At 42.2% G+C, this 17,115-nt stretch overlaps 1 protein-coding gene across 2 annotated transcripts in view; it reads right to left on the bottom strand.

Annotated features, from left to right (window-relative positions):
- Positions 1 to 17,115, bottom strand: part of Mamld1 (mastermind like domain containing 1) — a 106,877-nt gene that overhangs the window by 21,109 nt on the left and 68,653 nt on the right. Inside the window, exons 3-4 of one of the 2 annotated variants that reach the window (XM_021188003.2) lie at positions 14,415 to 16,385; positions 12,395 to 12,505 (exon numbers count right to left, since the gene is read on the bottom strand). In XM_021188003.2, coding sequence (XP_021043662.1) covers positions 12,395 to 12,505; positions 14,415 to 16,385 — 2,082 coding nt within the window. The remainder of the gene's footprint in view (positions 1 to 12,394; positions 12,506 to 14,414; positions 16,386 to 17,115) is intronic. The other variant, XM_021188004.2, reaches the window with a different exon arrangement.

Below are 17,115 nucleotides of genomic sequence, written 5' to 3'. Positions count from 1 at the left end.
AGACAAGTAGTTTTAAAACAGCTTCAATGCAGCAAAGGATAAAACAGAATGCATATGAGAAAATATTACATCTGATATGGCATTGAACTTGAAAAACTCAACAGAGGCAAAACAAAACAAAGCTTTTGATGAAAAAAGAAAAACAAAAGACAAACAGGACATTTATGTAAATAGACTATTCTCAAAGGAAAAAATCCAAATGACCAGCTGGCATTTGGTTCAATATTTCTTGTCATTATGTATCCAAACCTTAGTGAAATATCAGCGCAGCACAGTCAGAAAGACTGTTACCAAACAGGCTAAAGAGGACCAGTGTTTCAAGGACGTGGAAGAACTGGAAGTCTTGCAGGTTGCTGGAGGGAATGTTAATTAGTACAGACATTGTGTAAAACAATATAGATGATTCTCAAAAAATTAAGTAGAGTTGCCATATCATCCATCTATCCTATCACTAGATGTTTAGTTAAAGGAAATGAACTTAGCTGTGTAGAAGAGACATCTGTACTCCTATGTCATTGTAGCATCATGCACAATTGTATCCATCATCAGATAAATGGGTAAAGAAAATATGGGATTCCTGCATGGCTTCAGCCAGAAAAAGAATGGAAGCCTGTCATTTGTGGCAATGCGGGTGGCAATGCAGACTATGTTAACTGAAATAAGACAGGACCAGAATGGCAAATACTCCATGGTCTTACTTAAACATGGAATCTCAAAGGGATGATCTCATAGAAAGGAGAGTCAAATGGTAGTTATCCAAGGCTGGTGGCCGTTAGGCTGGGGAGGGGTCAGCAAACGTTGATTGGGAGTTAGACTTTGTCCTGATACAGGAGCACTAAGGTGTCCTTCAAGATGTTTCCACCTCTTTACATGGTATAATTTGGTATGTTGCAGTTATAAAACATGTTTTTAAAATCATTACAAAATTGTAGAGTTATAAAGATCAAAATTGGAAGGTCCATGAGCTTGTTCATCCTAGAATCTTTCAAAGTGAGAGCCTTGGAACAGAGTCAGCAGCATTCCATGGGGACCCACTAAAAACTGAAATTCCTGGGCCCCAGACTATCCTATGGGATCAGAAATTCTAGATTCAGGATCTACTCTCATTTTAACAAATTTTGGAGAGTATATCCTCAAAGGAGATTGGCCCTCTGGGAAGCAAGTGATACTTGATCCTGTTCAACAGGGCATGAAGTGCTGTTGGGGGTTAGGTTACGGTTCAGTGATGGCCCAGGGTTGCTTTTCAATTCCACCTTTTCAAATCAGAGAATTTTTTTTGAGACATGGTTTCTCTGTATAGCCCTGGCTGTCCTGGAACTCACTTTGTAGAGCAGGCTGGCCGTGAACTCAGAAATCCACCTGCCTCTGCCTCCCAAGTGCTGGGATTAAAGGCCACCACGCCCTGCTTGTTCTTTTTTTAAAAAATTCATATTCTTATCCCTCCTCTACTCCTATGAGCTTGGAAATTAAGAGTCCTTGGAATACAAGGAGACATACATGGGACCAATACTCAGGGTTTCTCAACTGGAGACTAAGCTCAAAGGGCAAATTCAAGGGTTGAGCATTTGGGAAAGTGAGAGCATGACAAGAGAGAATGATAGCCTCCCAGGCTGACTGCGGCAGCCTGTGCTCTTTTTTTTTTTTTTTTTTAAATATTTATTTATTTATTTATTTATTTATTTACTATGTGTAAGTATACTGTAGCTGTCTTCAGACACTCCAGAAGAGGGCATCAGATTTCCTTACGGATGGTTGTGAGCCACCATGTGGTTGCTGGGATTTGAACTCAGGACCTTTGGAAGAGCAGTCAGCGCTCTTAACCACTGAACCATTTCACCAGCCCAGCCTGTGCTCTTGATGGCCAAGTCAACATCAAAAGCATCCTCCTTCCTTCTCCAGATAACTCTACTCTTTCTTATTCACCTGACCTTACCCATCAGCCTCATGCCCTCTAAATGTTTGGGGGAACCTGATCCCATCCAAGATTCTAGAGATGAGACATTTCACTTTTGCTCTCAGAAAGTAGTATAGTGTGTATATTATCCTTTTTAGCCAATAAGCTTCTGGAGTTCAAAGACTTTTGGGGAAGAAGTTTCCTTGCTTTTCTGACATAGAAACTGGAAGTAGTTTTTCGAATGGGGGGAGGGGTAGAGTAGTGGTAGGAGAAAGCTGGCAGCCTCTTGGAATTGCTGATGGCAGCAGTATGCCCACAAGGGGGAGCTAGCTGTAGGATGAGGGAAGGAAGAAAAGACAATCACTCTCTGGTGATAGGGTTAAGCTGATGATTTAAACCATCCCAAAGTCACCCAACAGCTACATTTTCCCTTGTAGAAGTCAGTAAGATGTGTTTTAAATTAATTTTATTGTTGTTGTTGTTGTTGTTGTTGTTGTTGTTGTTTAAATCAGTGTGAGCTGGGTTCTCTGCTACCAGTAATTGATTATATTTTGATAGACCACCTAGCCTGGCTCCTCAGATTTCTGAGTTTATAAGGTCTGTTCTATGTTTCTAGCCTCTGGTTAAAGAATCTTGTACGTCTCGCATCCAAGTACCAACCAGGCCCAACTCTGCTTAGCTTCCAAGATCAGATGAGACAGAACACATTCAGGGGAATATGGCTACATAACAAGAACACCACATTTCTGATGATGAAGTCTAAGGCCTGCACAACCTTGCTCACCATCTCAGGTTCCTCACTCTGACATTTGAAAAGCAACAATGTGTGTAGGAGATCATTCAAGCTCTGGACCATACTCAATTTTGACATAAACTTACTTCAACATGTCCTTTCTGGGGCTTGTGATGAAAATAATTGATCCAAACTGGAATTTATCTATAGAAAAGGGAAGTGTTAGCTCTTAAGAGCAATTATGAAACCAGTCTGTGAATTTTAAAATCCTTTGAAAAGTCCCATAACACACTAGAAAGCCAACATTTGATTTCAAGTATAACTGAACAAAAGGCATAAAAGGTCTTCCTGAAGAGTCTTCTGATGACACTAGAGCAATCACAAGGGTTTGTTACATTTTTCTATTCCTTTGTCCAGTATTGCATCAAATAGTTTACCTACTTGGAGAGTAGAGAATAGATATGAATAAAATACAGACTTATAGACAAATGCTTATCAGTCTCTCTCTCTCTCTCTCTCTCTCTCTCTCTCTCTCTCTCTCTCTCTCTCTCTCTCTCTCTCTCGGTGTGTATGTGTATGTGTGTGTGTGTGTTTGTGTGTGCAGGTAGGGGTGGGGAGTGTTATGGGTTGTAGTTGTCAAGGACAATGAGAAGACCAGATGGGAGAAGTGACTGCTACCCTAGGGTGCGTTGGGAACAAAGCAGATGCCTGGGAAAGAAGGGGGGCGGTGTGGAATCTCAAGTTCTCTTCTCCACAGAATCAAATGCATCTCAGAGTATTTTGTTTGTTCTAATGTATCCATACCCACCCAGAGGGTCTTTCTTTAGTGGCCTATACTTAGGTCAGAGGCAAGCAGCCAGGATAGTGGCAAAGAATTCATGGTGGAGACTCAGTAGAAAGGTCTTAGTTGTCTTCAAACTTCTGGAGGACTCAGAAACCTCATGTAAAACATGGAATTAAAATTTCAATCAGCTCATCAATTTCAGAATATCATAATTTGTGTTAAATTTTTCATGGAAGAGGAACCTAAATTCTATAGTAAATATCACCCTATGTAAGTCTAACAAATCACAGTTAGGGCTCGGAACAGGATCTTTGTAGAGACTTGTAAATTTCCTGAGGCCATGTCATGACTTAAAACACACTAATAAAGTTTTATTAATAATTGAGCCCTTAGTTATAATTTTATCATTTCTAGTGTGGCATAATTCTGGAGCTGGGGAGAGTAGCACACTTCTCACAAGCATTGGAGGAAAGAGCCAGGTAGAACAGATTTGCACGACTCGGAACCTCTATCAACTCAAAGAGAACTTCTATGGTTTAAGCCATTTCATCCCAGTTTTACTTCTTTGATCTATATTGTTCTAAATATATTGTTCTAAATATAGCAATTAATGAGAAATAATGGAATCCAGGCCCCTTATTGAGCATGGAGATAAGGAAAGGTACCTCTTTGTGACATATTTGCTGTAAATAAAGTTACCAAATTTTTTAAAAAAATAAAGCTAATAAAAGCAATTAGCAATATAATCGTTAAATGAACAAAATAAATGAAAAACAAAAAAAACTTCAAAACAAAACCTCAAGTTTTTCATGAGAAATATGGAATCTAAACTCAGAAAGTAGTAAAAATAAACATGTGTTATTATTTTAATCCTCTTGTATGAGATTGCTATTGTTTGAATGCTGAATGTCTCTCAAGGGCCCTTGAGATAGTAGTCTGAACACTAGCATATGGTACAATGGCAGAGGTGGTGAAACTATTAGGAATTAGGGCCTAAGGGGAGGAAGTTAGATTATTGGGGATATGTCCTTGACCATTGGTGGGGGAATATTGGATCCCTGCCACTTTGTGCTTCTTTGCTTCCCAGGTGCTATGAGTTGAGGAGGTTTGATTAAATAGATGTTCCCCATCATGGTGTTCTGTCTTAGCACAGACTCTAAATCAAGGAGTCAAGCAGATTATGGACTGAAAACTGTGAGTCAAAATAAATCCTTTCTTCTTACAAAGTTATTATTTCAGGCATCTTGTCACAGTGACAGAAAGCTGACTAACACAAAGCTTTTTCTAATACAACCAAAACAGTATCATTCTTTGTGTGTGTGTGTGTGTGTGTGTGTGTGTGTGTGTGTGTGGTATATGGTATATGTAGTCCAAGTCGACCTTTAATTTGTAATCCTCCTGCCTCAGTCTCAGTGCTAGGATTACACATGCCCCCATGCTCAGCATAGCTAAATGTTCTTACTAGTTTGCATTTTAAGCCTAAAAAGAAAGAACAAATACCAAGTAGTCTTTAAGTCACGTTCACTTGCTCCTGTGCTAGTCAGAAACCAATAGCAGTTATCAACACACCGTGTAAATGGAGACCACTCACAGCTCCTAAGACCACAGCTGACTGGTGTGTACCAGAAGGATTAGTGCCACCTTTGAGTGGTATGAATAAATCTTAGTAAAAACAAGTGGCTTGAATTCCTAAGCTAGCTGTCTTCTGGGTTTTTCTTATCATATGTGACTGTCACTGTGGTATGTGAAATGGCAGCCAGAAGTCTTGTTTTGTCCTTATAAACTTCATTAACAACAGTGATAGCAGCAGCAACAGAACACCCTGTGCAAAGTAGCACCGGAAGCATGACACTGTATTTGTTGGAAGTTGAAGAGGGAGATACACATATTCAGACATTGCACAAATGTCATAGAAGCACAAGAAGCACAACTAACTCACAAAGATGCACTGCAGGCAGGCAGTGTCCTACATGAGGTGTCAAAGATATTTCCTCTATCCACCATGAAACCAGCTGAGTTCATCAGTCTCCTAAGTCTTGAGAGCTGAGAGCTTCTATCAACATTTATCCAAACCAACCACCCAAATAATCTCAAAACCCCAACATTCTGTGAACTTAGCAGATGCTACTCCATCACTGGTTCATTTCCACCACCCCACATTCTTATACTTAGTTAAAGGGTCACACTTTTCTTTGGTTCACATTCAAAGCTAAGTAAGGTATTTCCCTGTAGCTGAGGGGTAGTATTAAGTGAGGTCACAAATAAGACACAAATAACTCTTAAAAACTGGGCATCACCAAACTCCAAAAGGTAGGAACTAAAAGTCCTGCATGCATCACAAGCAGATGTGTCAACTTTCTATGAGTCATTTGAACATTTATCCCAGGCTCTTGTTTCATACTTTGTGTTCCAGTGTCAAGGTCTTAGGACCTGTTCTCATTGTAGTGGAGATCCCTAACCTTTGCCAAAACTTTATTCCAAGTCCCTGAACTTTCTCATAGAAAACCAATTCTACATGGCAAGTCACCTGCATTCTATTTAAGTCATTTCCTTGTACGTCCAATGTTGCCATTTCTCTAAAATTCCCAGAGAATGACAGTCATATTGTTTAATTTACTGGGAAATTTATTGCTATGCTCTGGGTATGTGTAGCAACTCAGTTTTGTGTGGTTAGCTTACATGTACTCACTCACTTCTGTTCCTAAGGAGAAAAATGGATGGCCAGATTGATGCCATTTTGATACTACACATTAATAATACCAGAAAATATTGCTTTTGATTAGTGAAGGATTAACAAGTCTTTTAAAACTGCAGTGTTTCCCTTTCCATTTTGTTGTTTTGAGACACAGCTATGTGTCACTTATTGATGGGGACACAGAAATGTGTTGGTAGTTGATTTCATCATGGTGGGAACCACACTGAGTGAACTTACACAAATCTACATGATACATAAAGGTCAATCACTCTACTGTGGCATTATGATACAACCAGGAGACTCAGTATATAAGATAGATGAGCAATTGCCAACATAACATGGCAAAAAGTATAGGAAATACAAAAACCTAGGAACATAGCCATTTCTTCATAGTATAAACATGAAGTATTGAGTGCACTATTGCACATGTTCTTCTTTTATTGGACTGGCAGTTTGATTACCCCAGTATCACTACAATAATGTAATGCCTTTTGACAGAATGATTATGACAGCACCAGATGATAGGACTTTTTCAGCTCCATTATAATCTTAGAGAAATCCAATTGTGCATCCACTCTACGTTGACAGAAACATCGTTGTGTGCTATCTAACTGTATGTGACATAGATCAGCTACTCCAACCTTTTAAATTCCACAGTCTCATAGTATGGGGTTTTTCAACGGGGTGTTATCATTGTCTGTAGAAGTTTGAAACCCTATGTGTTTACTCTTTGTGAGTCTAAGCTGTATATTTTCTGATCTAACACACAACTTCTCTGGTTTAACCAACAGCTAAACAGGAGCCCTGCTGTTTACTTGTTATCTTAGGAGCTGCTGTCTATGTGGGCATCAGGAGCAGTGATGTCCCCTAACAAGACTGATGTGAGGAATTCCCCCCCCAATTTCAAAGTCTTTGGATGCTTAAGTCATTTGAATAAAAATGTTAGTATTTCCATAGATCCTATAATATCCTCTTATACTTTAAATCATGTCTAGATTACTTACAGTATGCAATACAAATGCAAATAATCATGCAATATTGTTTATGAAATAATGACACAAAAAATGTATGTGTTCAAAACACACAGATTTTCTCCCAAATACTTTTGATCCATCATTGGTTTAACCTGAGAATTTGGAGCTTGCAAGTATTCAGGACTCATCTATTCTGCTGCTCTCTTCAAGCTCTGAAGCAGTCAAGTCGGAGTACACAGAGCTTTCTAGTTATGTGCTCTGCCAGCCTCTAAGGAACACAGTGAAAAGGTACAATAGTCTCGGGCAAGGTGTCCATACACTTGTGATTTATGATCCTGGTGGATCTAAAAGGGGAAGCTTTAAGGTGGAACATGATTCTCAATACTCAGAAACTCGAAAGGAAACTTGGGGGAAAAATAACAACATTCTTGGTAACCTTAGTGCTAAGTTTTGAGCATAATTCCATTTCCTGTCAATCCACAGTGGTTAAAACACAGCTACTCAACCCTAAGGTGTCAGTGATCAATCCCTTGAAATGTATGTCACATTGTGCCTAACACTCAGGAAAACTTGTCTGGTACAGAAGATGCATGCAGGGCAAGCCTCCATTTTGATCAGTGGTCCTTTGCAACCTGACATGTATCCTCCCCTCCACTTTCTTCCTTAGTTGACTTCCAATAGGCAGCCCAGACCTTGCTCCCAAAGGCCTCTGCTCTTATAGTTCACCAGAATGAACCTTTGAAATGAAGTCTATGTTACCCCTCACCAGAATTAGGAAAATAGAAAACATGCAGAAACTTGCCTGTGAATATGTCAGCAGTGCTGCCCTCCCTCCCCACTGAATGAGAAAAAAAAGCAGCAAAGCAAGTAAGAGGACTTAGAAGCCCAAGGTGACAGGCCCTTCTTCTACAAGTGGTACACCTGGTGTGATGGGAGGAGTCATGTCTCTCAGTAAGTTAAAGGTCACTGTAAAAATGCTAATAAGTGATTCTGAGAACAGGAGAAGGTTCAGTTCCATCTCTCCTAACTGAAGTCTAAAATGGGCTAATGTAGCTTTCATTGCAGAAGAATTCTCTGAGCCTCACTGATCATTTTTGCTTTCAATGGGAGGCTGTAATTTGAATGCAGTAATTAGAGCTCATGCACCACTAAGCATGAAGTCCAAACCAAAATAATCTCAGGCACCACAGACATTCAATTTAAAGGCTGTGGAGGTGTGAAGAGGTGAAGAAGAGAGATGAACAAGGAGAGGTAATACATGTGTTGTACTTAATCCCAGTGGGTCTGGGACAGCATGAAGATGGGGTGTGTGGGTGTGACCTTTACTTTCCATGTTGTGTACACACTCTCAGACCTATGTGCCAGGTTTAGGATCTGGTTTCCAAGTGACAGGTGGCCCCAGCAAACTGCTGTAATCACAACCTTAGCCCCTCCTCCTGCCCACCTGAAGTCATCCTGGAGTTACATTTGTCATTCAGCATTTATATAGCTGCCAGAACTTCAGCAATCTATCCCTGGAAGTAAGTGGACTTGCCCTTGAGTCCACCCTTTGGCACAGTTGGGAAGCCCGGGGTTAAGGTTCTTGCTCTATGTATTCCCCTTTTGGTTCTGGTCCATGGGTGAAGTGCCTGCCCTTACACATGTGGCAGCCCCAGTGTCTCAGGGAGGGCAGGTAACACTGATGTACCTTCCTACTTGCTAGGGACTCACTGCTTCCTAAGCTAAGAGGACATATGAGTTCTTGTCGAGTATATAATTCAGAGCTGGCCCAGCAAGGTATTAATCCAGTCTTCTCCTAGGGGAACTGGAGTCCCCTTTCTCTCTGCTCAAACTTTGTCAAACTCTCATGTGCTTTCCGTGTATTTCACTGTAGCCACTCTCTTCCCCCTATGCCTCACATCCTGCCTCAAGAATCAGAATCCAGAACTTTCTGTTCTTAGTCCAACTGGCTGCCACCTACATCCCTCCTCTTCATGTAGTCACAGTATTGTCCATGCCCCATGTCTACATGGGGCAGCAAAGCACAGGTGCAGAAGGCACTGTGGCTGGAGGCCACCTTTTGTTAGCACAGCATCACTTCCATCTCCCAAACAGACTTGTTTTCCTCTTTGGGAGTAAATGCAAGTTCTGTTCTCCAGTGACTGATGGTGAAATTGCACTAAGTCGTAACCCTGATTGTCAATCTGGGTTTCACCAAATTAAAAAGCTTCTTCACAACACAGAAAATGGTTAGCAAGGTGAAGAGACAGACTGAAGAAGGAAAGAAAATTTGTGCCAACTATTCATCTGACATGGGATTAACATCCAAAATATGGAAATAGGTGGAAAAAAACTAAACAAAAAGAGCAAATAATCCAATCAATAATAGGAAATGAACTGAGCAATTTTCAAATGAAATACAAGTAGCCAAGGAATACAGGCAAAGATGTTTAGTCTGGGCCATCAGGGAAATGCAAATCAAAACTACATTCAGATTCCATCTTATCCCCAGTCAGAATTACAGTCATCAGGAAAACAAAACAAAACAAAACAAAAAACCAGTAAGCTCTAGAAAAGATGGGAGACAGATATACTCTTATACTCTGTAGGATTGCAAATTAGTATAGCCACTATGGAAATAATTATGATGGTTCCTCAAAAAATTAAAAGTAGATCTTCCAGGCTGATAAAACACTTGCTTAACACATGTGATTCCCTGGGCTAACTTCCCAGCACCATAGAAAAGTTAGCAAAATCTAGAAATTCTTTGTGATTTTTGCCATATCCTTTCTGGGCTTATACTCTGAAGTATTACAATTATACAAGAGATACCTGCATACCCATTTTTATCATGACACTATTCACAATAACCAAGACATGGAATTAGCATAGGTGCCCAACAACATATGAATGGAATATTATTCAGCTGTGAGAAAGAATGAAATCACTCCATTTGCCAGAAAACAGTTGCAACTGGTGATCCCCATGTTAAGTGGTATATAAAAGACTCAGAAATACAAACATTACAATGTTTTTTCTCATAGGCAGAATCTAGGAAAAAGGGTGATGAAAGTATAAGGATTATTAGGGAAAGGGAATGGATTGGTGATATTGGAGGTGGAGCTAAGTGAAGATCATGAAGACAGATGAATATGATCAAAATATGTTATGTGCAAGTATGAACATGTCACAATGTCATCTATTGTTTTGTAGAATTAATATATGGTAAGAACAAGATAAGACAAATTAAGGTGGTCTATCAGGGGAATTCCTCACCTAAGAATTCTATCTCCCTATCTTTTACTATATTTTGAAGTCAAAACAGCTCTAAAGAACAACTTTATATTGTGAATTTGGAATTAGTTTTTATTTGGAGGCAAAATTTTACCTGGTCTCAAATTTTCATATTTCTCCACTGGAGGGGGTTGTAGCATATTTGGTATTTCTTCTGCATTGCATTTCTCAAGTCCCAAGTGCTCACTATGGGAGTCTCACTTGCCCACAGGGGTTTAGATCTCAGGCCAAGGCTCATACAGGTCCTGTCTGAGTGCACTCCAGTTTGAAGCAGCTTATTTCTCTTTTCTTCCTCAGTTCTCTATGGGATTGAGGCTGTTCCCTTCTATATTTTTTGGCTGAGGTTCTGGAGGTTTAGGAAATTTTGCTTCTGGCCCTGGCTCACACACAAAACATCAAGCACTGCTTTGTATGCATCCAGTACCCTTTCTTGACTTGTCACACTGAACTGATGACCTGATGACAGATGACATTTGCCTTAGATGGAAGAGGTGGTCTACATAAAATTCATTATTTATTCTCCTGGTAAAGAGTAATCTCTTCAGTTAAGAAACACAGAAGAATGAACCCTATAGACTCCCAGAGTGGGCATTTCTGGTTATTTAACACTTTGTTTCTCATCTTACATTAAAAGAAAAAATATTCCTTTCAAAATCTGAGCTCCTCCAAGTACTCAGGAGGCAGAGACAGGCAGATTTCTGAGTTCAAGGCCAGCCTGGTCTACAGAGTGAGTTCCAGGACAGCCAGAGCTATACAGAGAAACCCTGTCTCAAAAAGCCAAAAAAAAAAAAAAAAAAAAAAAAAAAAAAAAAAAAAAAAAAAAAAAACCAACTGAGCTCCAGATTCCCATGCACCTCAAGTCTTCCCACAATAACAATGCCTGTAGAGGGGAAGGGCCACAAGCTAATGAATACCATGTCATCAGGTGACCATTGCTTTTACAGACTCAGCCTGGTTGGGCAATTTGTTTCCCTGCTGCTAAAGTGAGAATCATGCACTTCCCACCTTTGGGGCATCCATCTGTTCTTCCATAAGGATACCCAATTTTGCTTCAACCACTATCCTCTTTTTTTCTTTTTTTCTTCGCAGGAAGAGTAACCAAGCTGTTTTGAGACTTTACAATTGTGATGCATTTGGTCTGGAAGGATGCTATGTGAACAGAGCACCGGCTGGAGCAGGAGCACAGGAATGCTCAGGAATCTGGAACACAGTGCTTACAAGGTAAACACAACCATCTTTATTGAGCCTAAAATGAAAGACCCCACAAGGTGCACAAGGCTCCTGGCAACAATATGGTAGAGACAGGGTTGAAGGGAGATCGGCTCACATTCTATCCTGACCTATCTCTTGGTATCTTAAAACCTTAGAGGACAGATTTGAGGGCTCAAGTCCAACAGTTAGGCAGTGACAGAAAGTCCTTTATGCTTGGCTTTATTCAAAGAGCTTTAGATGTCATATCTCATTTCATCCTTAATCAGCCACTACTCCTCCATTTTGTGGAAGAGAAAATGGGTAAGAAGGGAAGGTAGGAACAGAACATTCTGGAGGCAGTGCCCCATTCATGGGAGTATAAGCATAGGCTCTGCAGCATTGGCTGCCAGATTTGCTGTGTGACTGCGGGCCACTCTGCTGACTTCTCTGTGCTTCTCTTCTCAACACTGACTTGAACAATAAAATCTCCTACCTCGAAGGATTAAGAGACAAGACAAGTGAGTGAAGAATTCCATGCCTGGACTATGGATCTATATGTGGCTGGGAAGACAGCTCATAGTAGAATATTGTTGTCCCCATGGGGAGCCTAGCCTGTCTATAAGGGAATATTTGGGGGCTTTTATACACTTCTAATCTTTGGAGGGCATGGTTGCTTGGTTTTTCCTCCGAAACACCTTCCCCAATCCCACCTTAGTGATCAGCCAGTTGTAATTTTCATGACCTCTATCATTAAGCATTTCCCCCTAAGGCATCTAAGCTGGCTCTGTGGCAATACAGTCAGACTACAAACACATCCCATTGCAGATAAGAACAAAACAAAGTGGCTCACAAGGTTAGATGGTGGCACATGTCCATGAGTGCTAGTGAGAGAGTTCCACTGCTGATGCTGGTGCTCCAGCCAGAGAGCCGTAGAAGTCCACGCACAGCGATGGCAACAGCCCTATAATGACATCAAACCACAGTGCTTCTGAGCCACAGACAAGGGCTCAAGCCCCCAGGTTGTTGCCCTGTCCTGCCTACTGGCTCTGTCTTCATGCCACTCACTTTAGCTAGCCACCAGCCACCCCTATAGGAGTTCTTTCTGCTGCATGCACCTGTCAAATAGCCAATTCCAGGCACTGCTTGATGGGCTCCATGAAACTTGGGTGAAGATTCAACTTTTAGAAAGCTGTCATGTACACCCTTAAAGAGGTCAGTTCCTGCTTCTCTGCCCAAGCACTCTATGACCCTCTTCTCTTTGATTTCTCTCCAGAACAGAGGCCCAGCAGAAAGTGGAAGCCCCCAGCTCAGTCAGGACAATGCTTCCTGGGGGCATGTTGTCTGAGCTTAGAGAAGCTGCAGAAGTTAGACAGGAGAGAAATGGGAGAAAAATCCTGGTACAGGAACCAGCAGGGACAAAGGCCAAGAACTCTGAGCACTTCAAAGTTATGGGATGAAGTGCAAGGCAGAACCTCACAGGTTGTGTCTGGACAAGTATATGGAGATAGGTTCTGGCCCTCTGGGAACATCTGATAATGTGACAAACACCATCGGGATGGCATTCTAGCAAGGCCCTTCTTAGAGCAAAGGGTGATTTATTGGGATGCTTGTTAAGGGTCAACTGTATCAGCTCATATGAAGAACTGATGGATGTAAGAAGCATCATGACTGACAGTATTCTACAGGAAGGTTGAGCCCTGCCTCCTGATAACCCACCTTCCTGAATTTCCTTGTGGTTGACATCTAGACAATAACATAGACTGTATTTTAAAGCTCCCTGGCATCATTTCCCATCCTTGCTCTCATTCTTGCATCTATCTGGCATGTTTCCCATCCACTTGGGTGAAGCCAAGCGGCCATGTTCTTTCATGAGGTCCCAGAAAAGAGCCTCTTTCTATTATCCACGCCATGAGTGAGCACAGAAGATGTTCCCTTCCCATGGAACTTGAAGATGACAATAATTTTCTGAGAGACTCTGGTCCAGAGGAACCAATTAAGCCACGATTCCTGACCCACAGAGCCTGTGAGCCAATATGTATGTGTGGTTTGGAGTTGACACTTTTGGGTAATTTGTTACACAGTGATAGATAATTAATACAGGCAAGGATCAGAGCAAAGAAAAGTGGGAACTATAATAGACACTACCAAGGAAAACCAATTGTGTCTCATGAGTCAAAAGACTGTAGGTAGTGAGAGAATGTGAGAAAAAGTACTTTCAAGAAGAGAAAGTCTTTGGAGCAAGACTTTCTGGCTTTAATCTCCTGTTCAGACCCTTGCTAACTGTGTGACACTGGGCAAGTCATCAAAACTTTCTGAGCCTCAGATACTTCTTTTGTAAAATGGTGATGAATACAGTAACTACTGTAGGGGTGTCTGTATTTTTCTTCCTCAGTACCTAGCGTAGTGATAAAGGACATGCTGAGATTGCTCAGCACAGGTTGCTGGGGGGCATTTCTAAAAGGGTTGGTATTCAGTTTAATACCAGCATGGACAAGACCCAAATGCTTCAATGTCATTTACTTACACATCCTTCAAAGCATTTGTGTGTGGCTTGGTCCAAGGGAAATTATGCACATCTGTAGAAGTCTGACTTGTCCTGCCTAACTCCCTCCCCTGGACACAGATTATGGGTGAAGCTTTCTTCCCAGGAGAATTAAGTGAGCTGATCAGGCCCTGGAACCATAATTTTGGCCTCATGCACACTCTATTTAACTATGTGCAATTAGCTGACTTACATGGGCTTTTCCAGGGTCAAGTTTGACCTCAGTGAGGATAATAGCATGAATTTGCCTGCCAAAGCCAGGTTTCTATGACATCTCACATAGTTCTCATTTCCCAAAGGAGCACTATTAGATAGGAGGTAGCCTTACCTGTCCAGGCAGAGCAGGCATAGAATCAGAAGCCATCATGCGCTGAAAGCGCTGGGGTTGCTGCATTATCTGCTGCAGAAGGAATGAAGACTGGTCAGGTTGCTGCTGCTGCTGCTGCTGCTGTTGCTGCTGCTGCTGCTGTTGCTGCTGCTGCTGTTGATGCTGCTGCTGTTGATGATGCTGTTGTTGATGATGATGCTGTTGATGAAGATGCTGTTGATGATGATGCTGTTGATGATGATGCTGAAGTTGCAAAGTGGCAGTGGCAGTGGAGGAGGCAGTGGCAGAAGGAGCATGTGCTGGTGTTACCTGAGGCAGGTAGTGGAGCAAAGATGACTGCCTGGAGTGGGTAGACATGGAGGCCATCTTCTGGGGGCTTGGCTCAGAAACAAAATGTGACAAGGGCTTGGTGTTGCTGAAGGTAAAGGGCTCAGGTGCTTCTGGACTGGAACTTGTTAGGCCCTGCTGCATGATCATACTCAAGGTTTTAGGTTGCTGGCTGCCAGTCATAGGCTTAAAGATGGAATTTGCCGCCTGCTGCTGCTGCTGCTGCTGCTGCTGTTGTTGCTGCTGCTGTTGCTGCTGCTGCTGCTGCTGCTGTTGCTGTGGCTGTTGCTGTTGCTGTTGTTGCTGCTGCTGTTGCTGTTGCTGCTGCTGGCTTAGCAGATTGCTGGTGGGAGTGAGGCTCCTGATAAGAGAGTATTGTGGAGTGAAGGACTGCTGTGGCAAGCCAGGGCTGGAGAGATTCTCAGGGCGGTAGGGTGGGGATGGCCCTGGGGTGCTGGTAGGCAGAGCAGATATCAGGTGTCCTTGAGGGCTTTTGACACTAGAGGACACCAGATTAGCAAGAATGGAGCTCTGGGGGCTGAATTGTGGTTGCTGATTGAGAGGCAGTCCCGGGAGCTTTGCTGGAACATAGGGCAAGGTGGGCCCAAGGGCAGCATTGCTGCTGGGGGCCATGCTGGAGAGTAAGGCATTGGGCGAGTTTTGCACAGCACTGCCAGACAAGCTACTGGATGACATGCAGGATGCTGTTAAGTTCTGTGGGCTGAATGGTGGTGGTGGTGGTTGTGGTGGTGGTGGGTGAGGAGATGGCACTGGGAGGTAAGGTGGGGAAAGACCCGGAGGAGGCAAACTGGACCAATTGCGGTTGGAACTTTGTTTTGTAACAGATCCCTGCTTGCTGGCTGCCAGTGCTTTCAGCTGGTGGGCATGATGCCACTGAGGCACAGATAATGGAGGCATAGTGACAGGGAGCATGTTCTGGACCTGGTTTTTGACCTGAGCCTGTGATGTTGAAGAAGTGGATGAGACTATCTGCTTACTGGTGGAAGGAATGGAGTAGCTGATCCCTGTGGAGGAGGGCATGATTGGTAGTGATGTGCCAGCAATTTGACTGCAGCTAGATGCAAACTCCTTGCCAGATCCAAGGTTTTCCATATGTGGCATCTGAACTGGAAGCTTGGCAGGGGGACCAAGAGGGGCCTGGGGGTTATGTAAAACCAGAGGTTCTTCTGGCTTGCTCCCCAGAATCTTCTCAAGGTCAAGATCATTTGAAGAAGGTTCTTGAATTTTGGTTAGTTCCTCCAGGAGATCTTGAAGCTCTTGGTCTACAGCTGGCATACTGTTGTTTTTCTCATAGTAAGGAACAGCATGTCCTTTCAGCCCCGTGTCTGCAGTTGATGGCACCCCAAATGGTGAGCCCATAGCACTGCTATTCACAACATTACTGTCCAGAGGGTTGTTCTCAAGGAGTAATGATTGGCCAGCCACTCCCAGATCTGCAGAAGTGGGATTCATGTTTAATGTGGGCATCTGCATCTCTGTAGAGAGAGAAGTAGGGTGGGCACCTGGGCCCATAGACAGGGTGACATCTTCAAGGCAAGGTCTCTTGATTTTATTAGGATAGCCTCCATCAGCCATGCCTGTGAAGTGGAAGTTCTCTCCTTCCTGTCTTCTCTTACTGGTTCCCTGTATTTATGGGAGAGAGAGAGAGAGAGAGAGAGAGAGAGAGAGAGAGAGAGAGAGAGAAGGAGAAGAAGAAGAAGAAGAAAGAGGAGGAGGAGGAGGAGGAGGAGGAGGCGGCAGAGACAGAGAGACAGACACAGAAACAAAGACAGAGACAGAGAGTGTGTGAGAGAGACAGAGAGAGAATGAATGAATACAAATTAAACGAAAGGTTTGGCATATTAAAGTTAATGCTAGGAATCTCACAAATAAAACAGGACTCTCGGTTTAGACTTACAGTTGTCAAAAATCATAAAAATACAATCTATTTTTGGAAGCATAGTTTTTGTTTCTTTGTTGCTCTGTCTCATTTAAACATCCCTGTTACATTTCAAATAAAGCAATATGCTGTCTGTATACTAAACAGGACTGAAAGTCACACAAAGGGTATTCATTGTACACTTAAAGGGGAGTTCAGTGGCTATGCTGAGCTCACTAAATGAACTTGTTGCCAAAGGCAGGCACTCAGGTGCAAAATAGAACTAGCTGAACAATTTCAATGTCTATATAGCTACAGATAACCCAGTTTAAAAAAAAAAAAAGAAAAACCATAAAATAGACACTGACCTCCCTTGCTTAAATGAATCAGGGTATGTTGATAAAATAGAACTTAGGTTTAAGTGTTTAAGAAATGGAAATGCAAGGGAGCTGCCTGAGGTGTATGTTTAGGGGAAGTGCACATTTTAAAACAGCC

Source organism: Mus pahari, chromosome X (assembly GCF_900095145.1).
Source record: "Mus pahari chromosome X, PAHARI_EIJ_v1.1, whole genome shotgun sequence".
NCBI classification, from domain to species: Eukaryota; Metazoa; Chordata; class Mammalia; order Rodentia; family Muridae; genus Mus; species Mus pahari.
The sequence above is the reverse complement of the archived record's forward strand: the minus strand, read 5'-3'. Positions and strand labels throughout refer to the sequence as shown.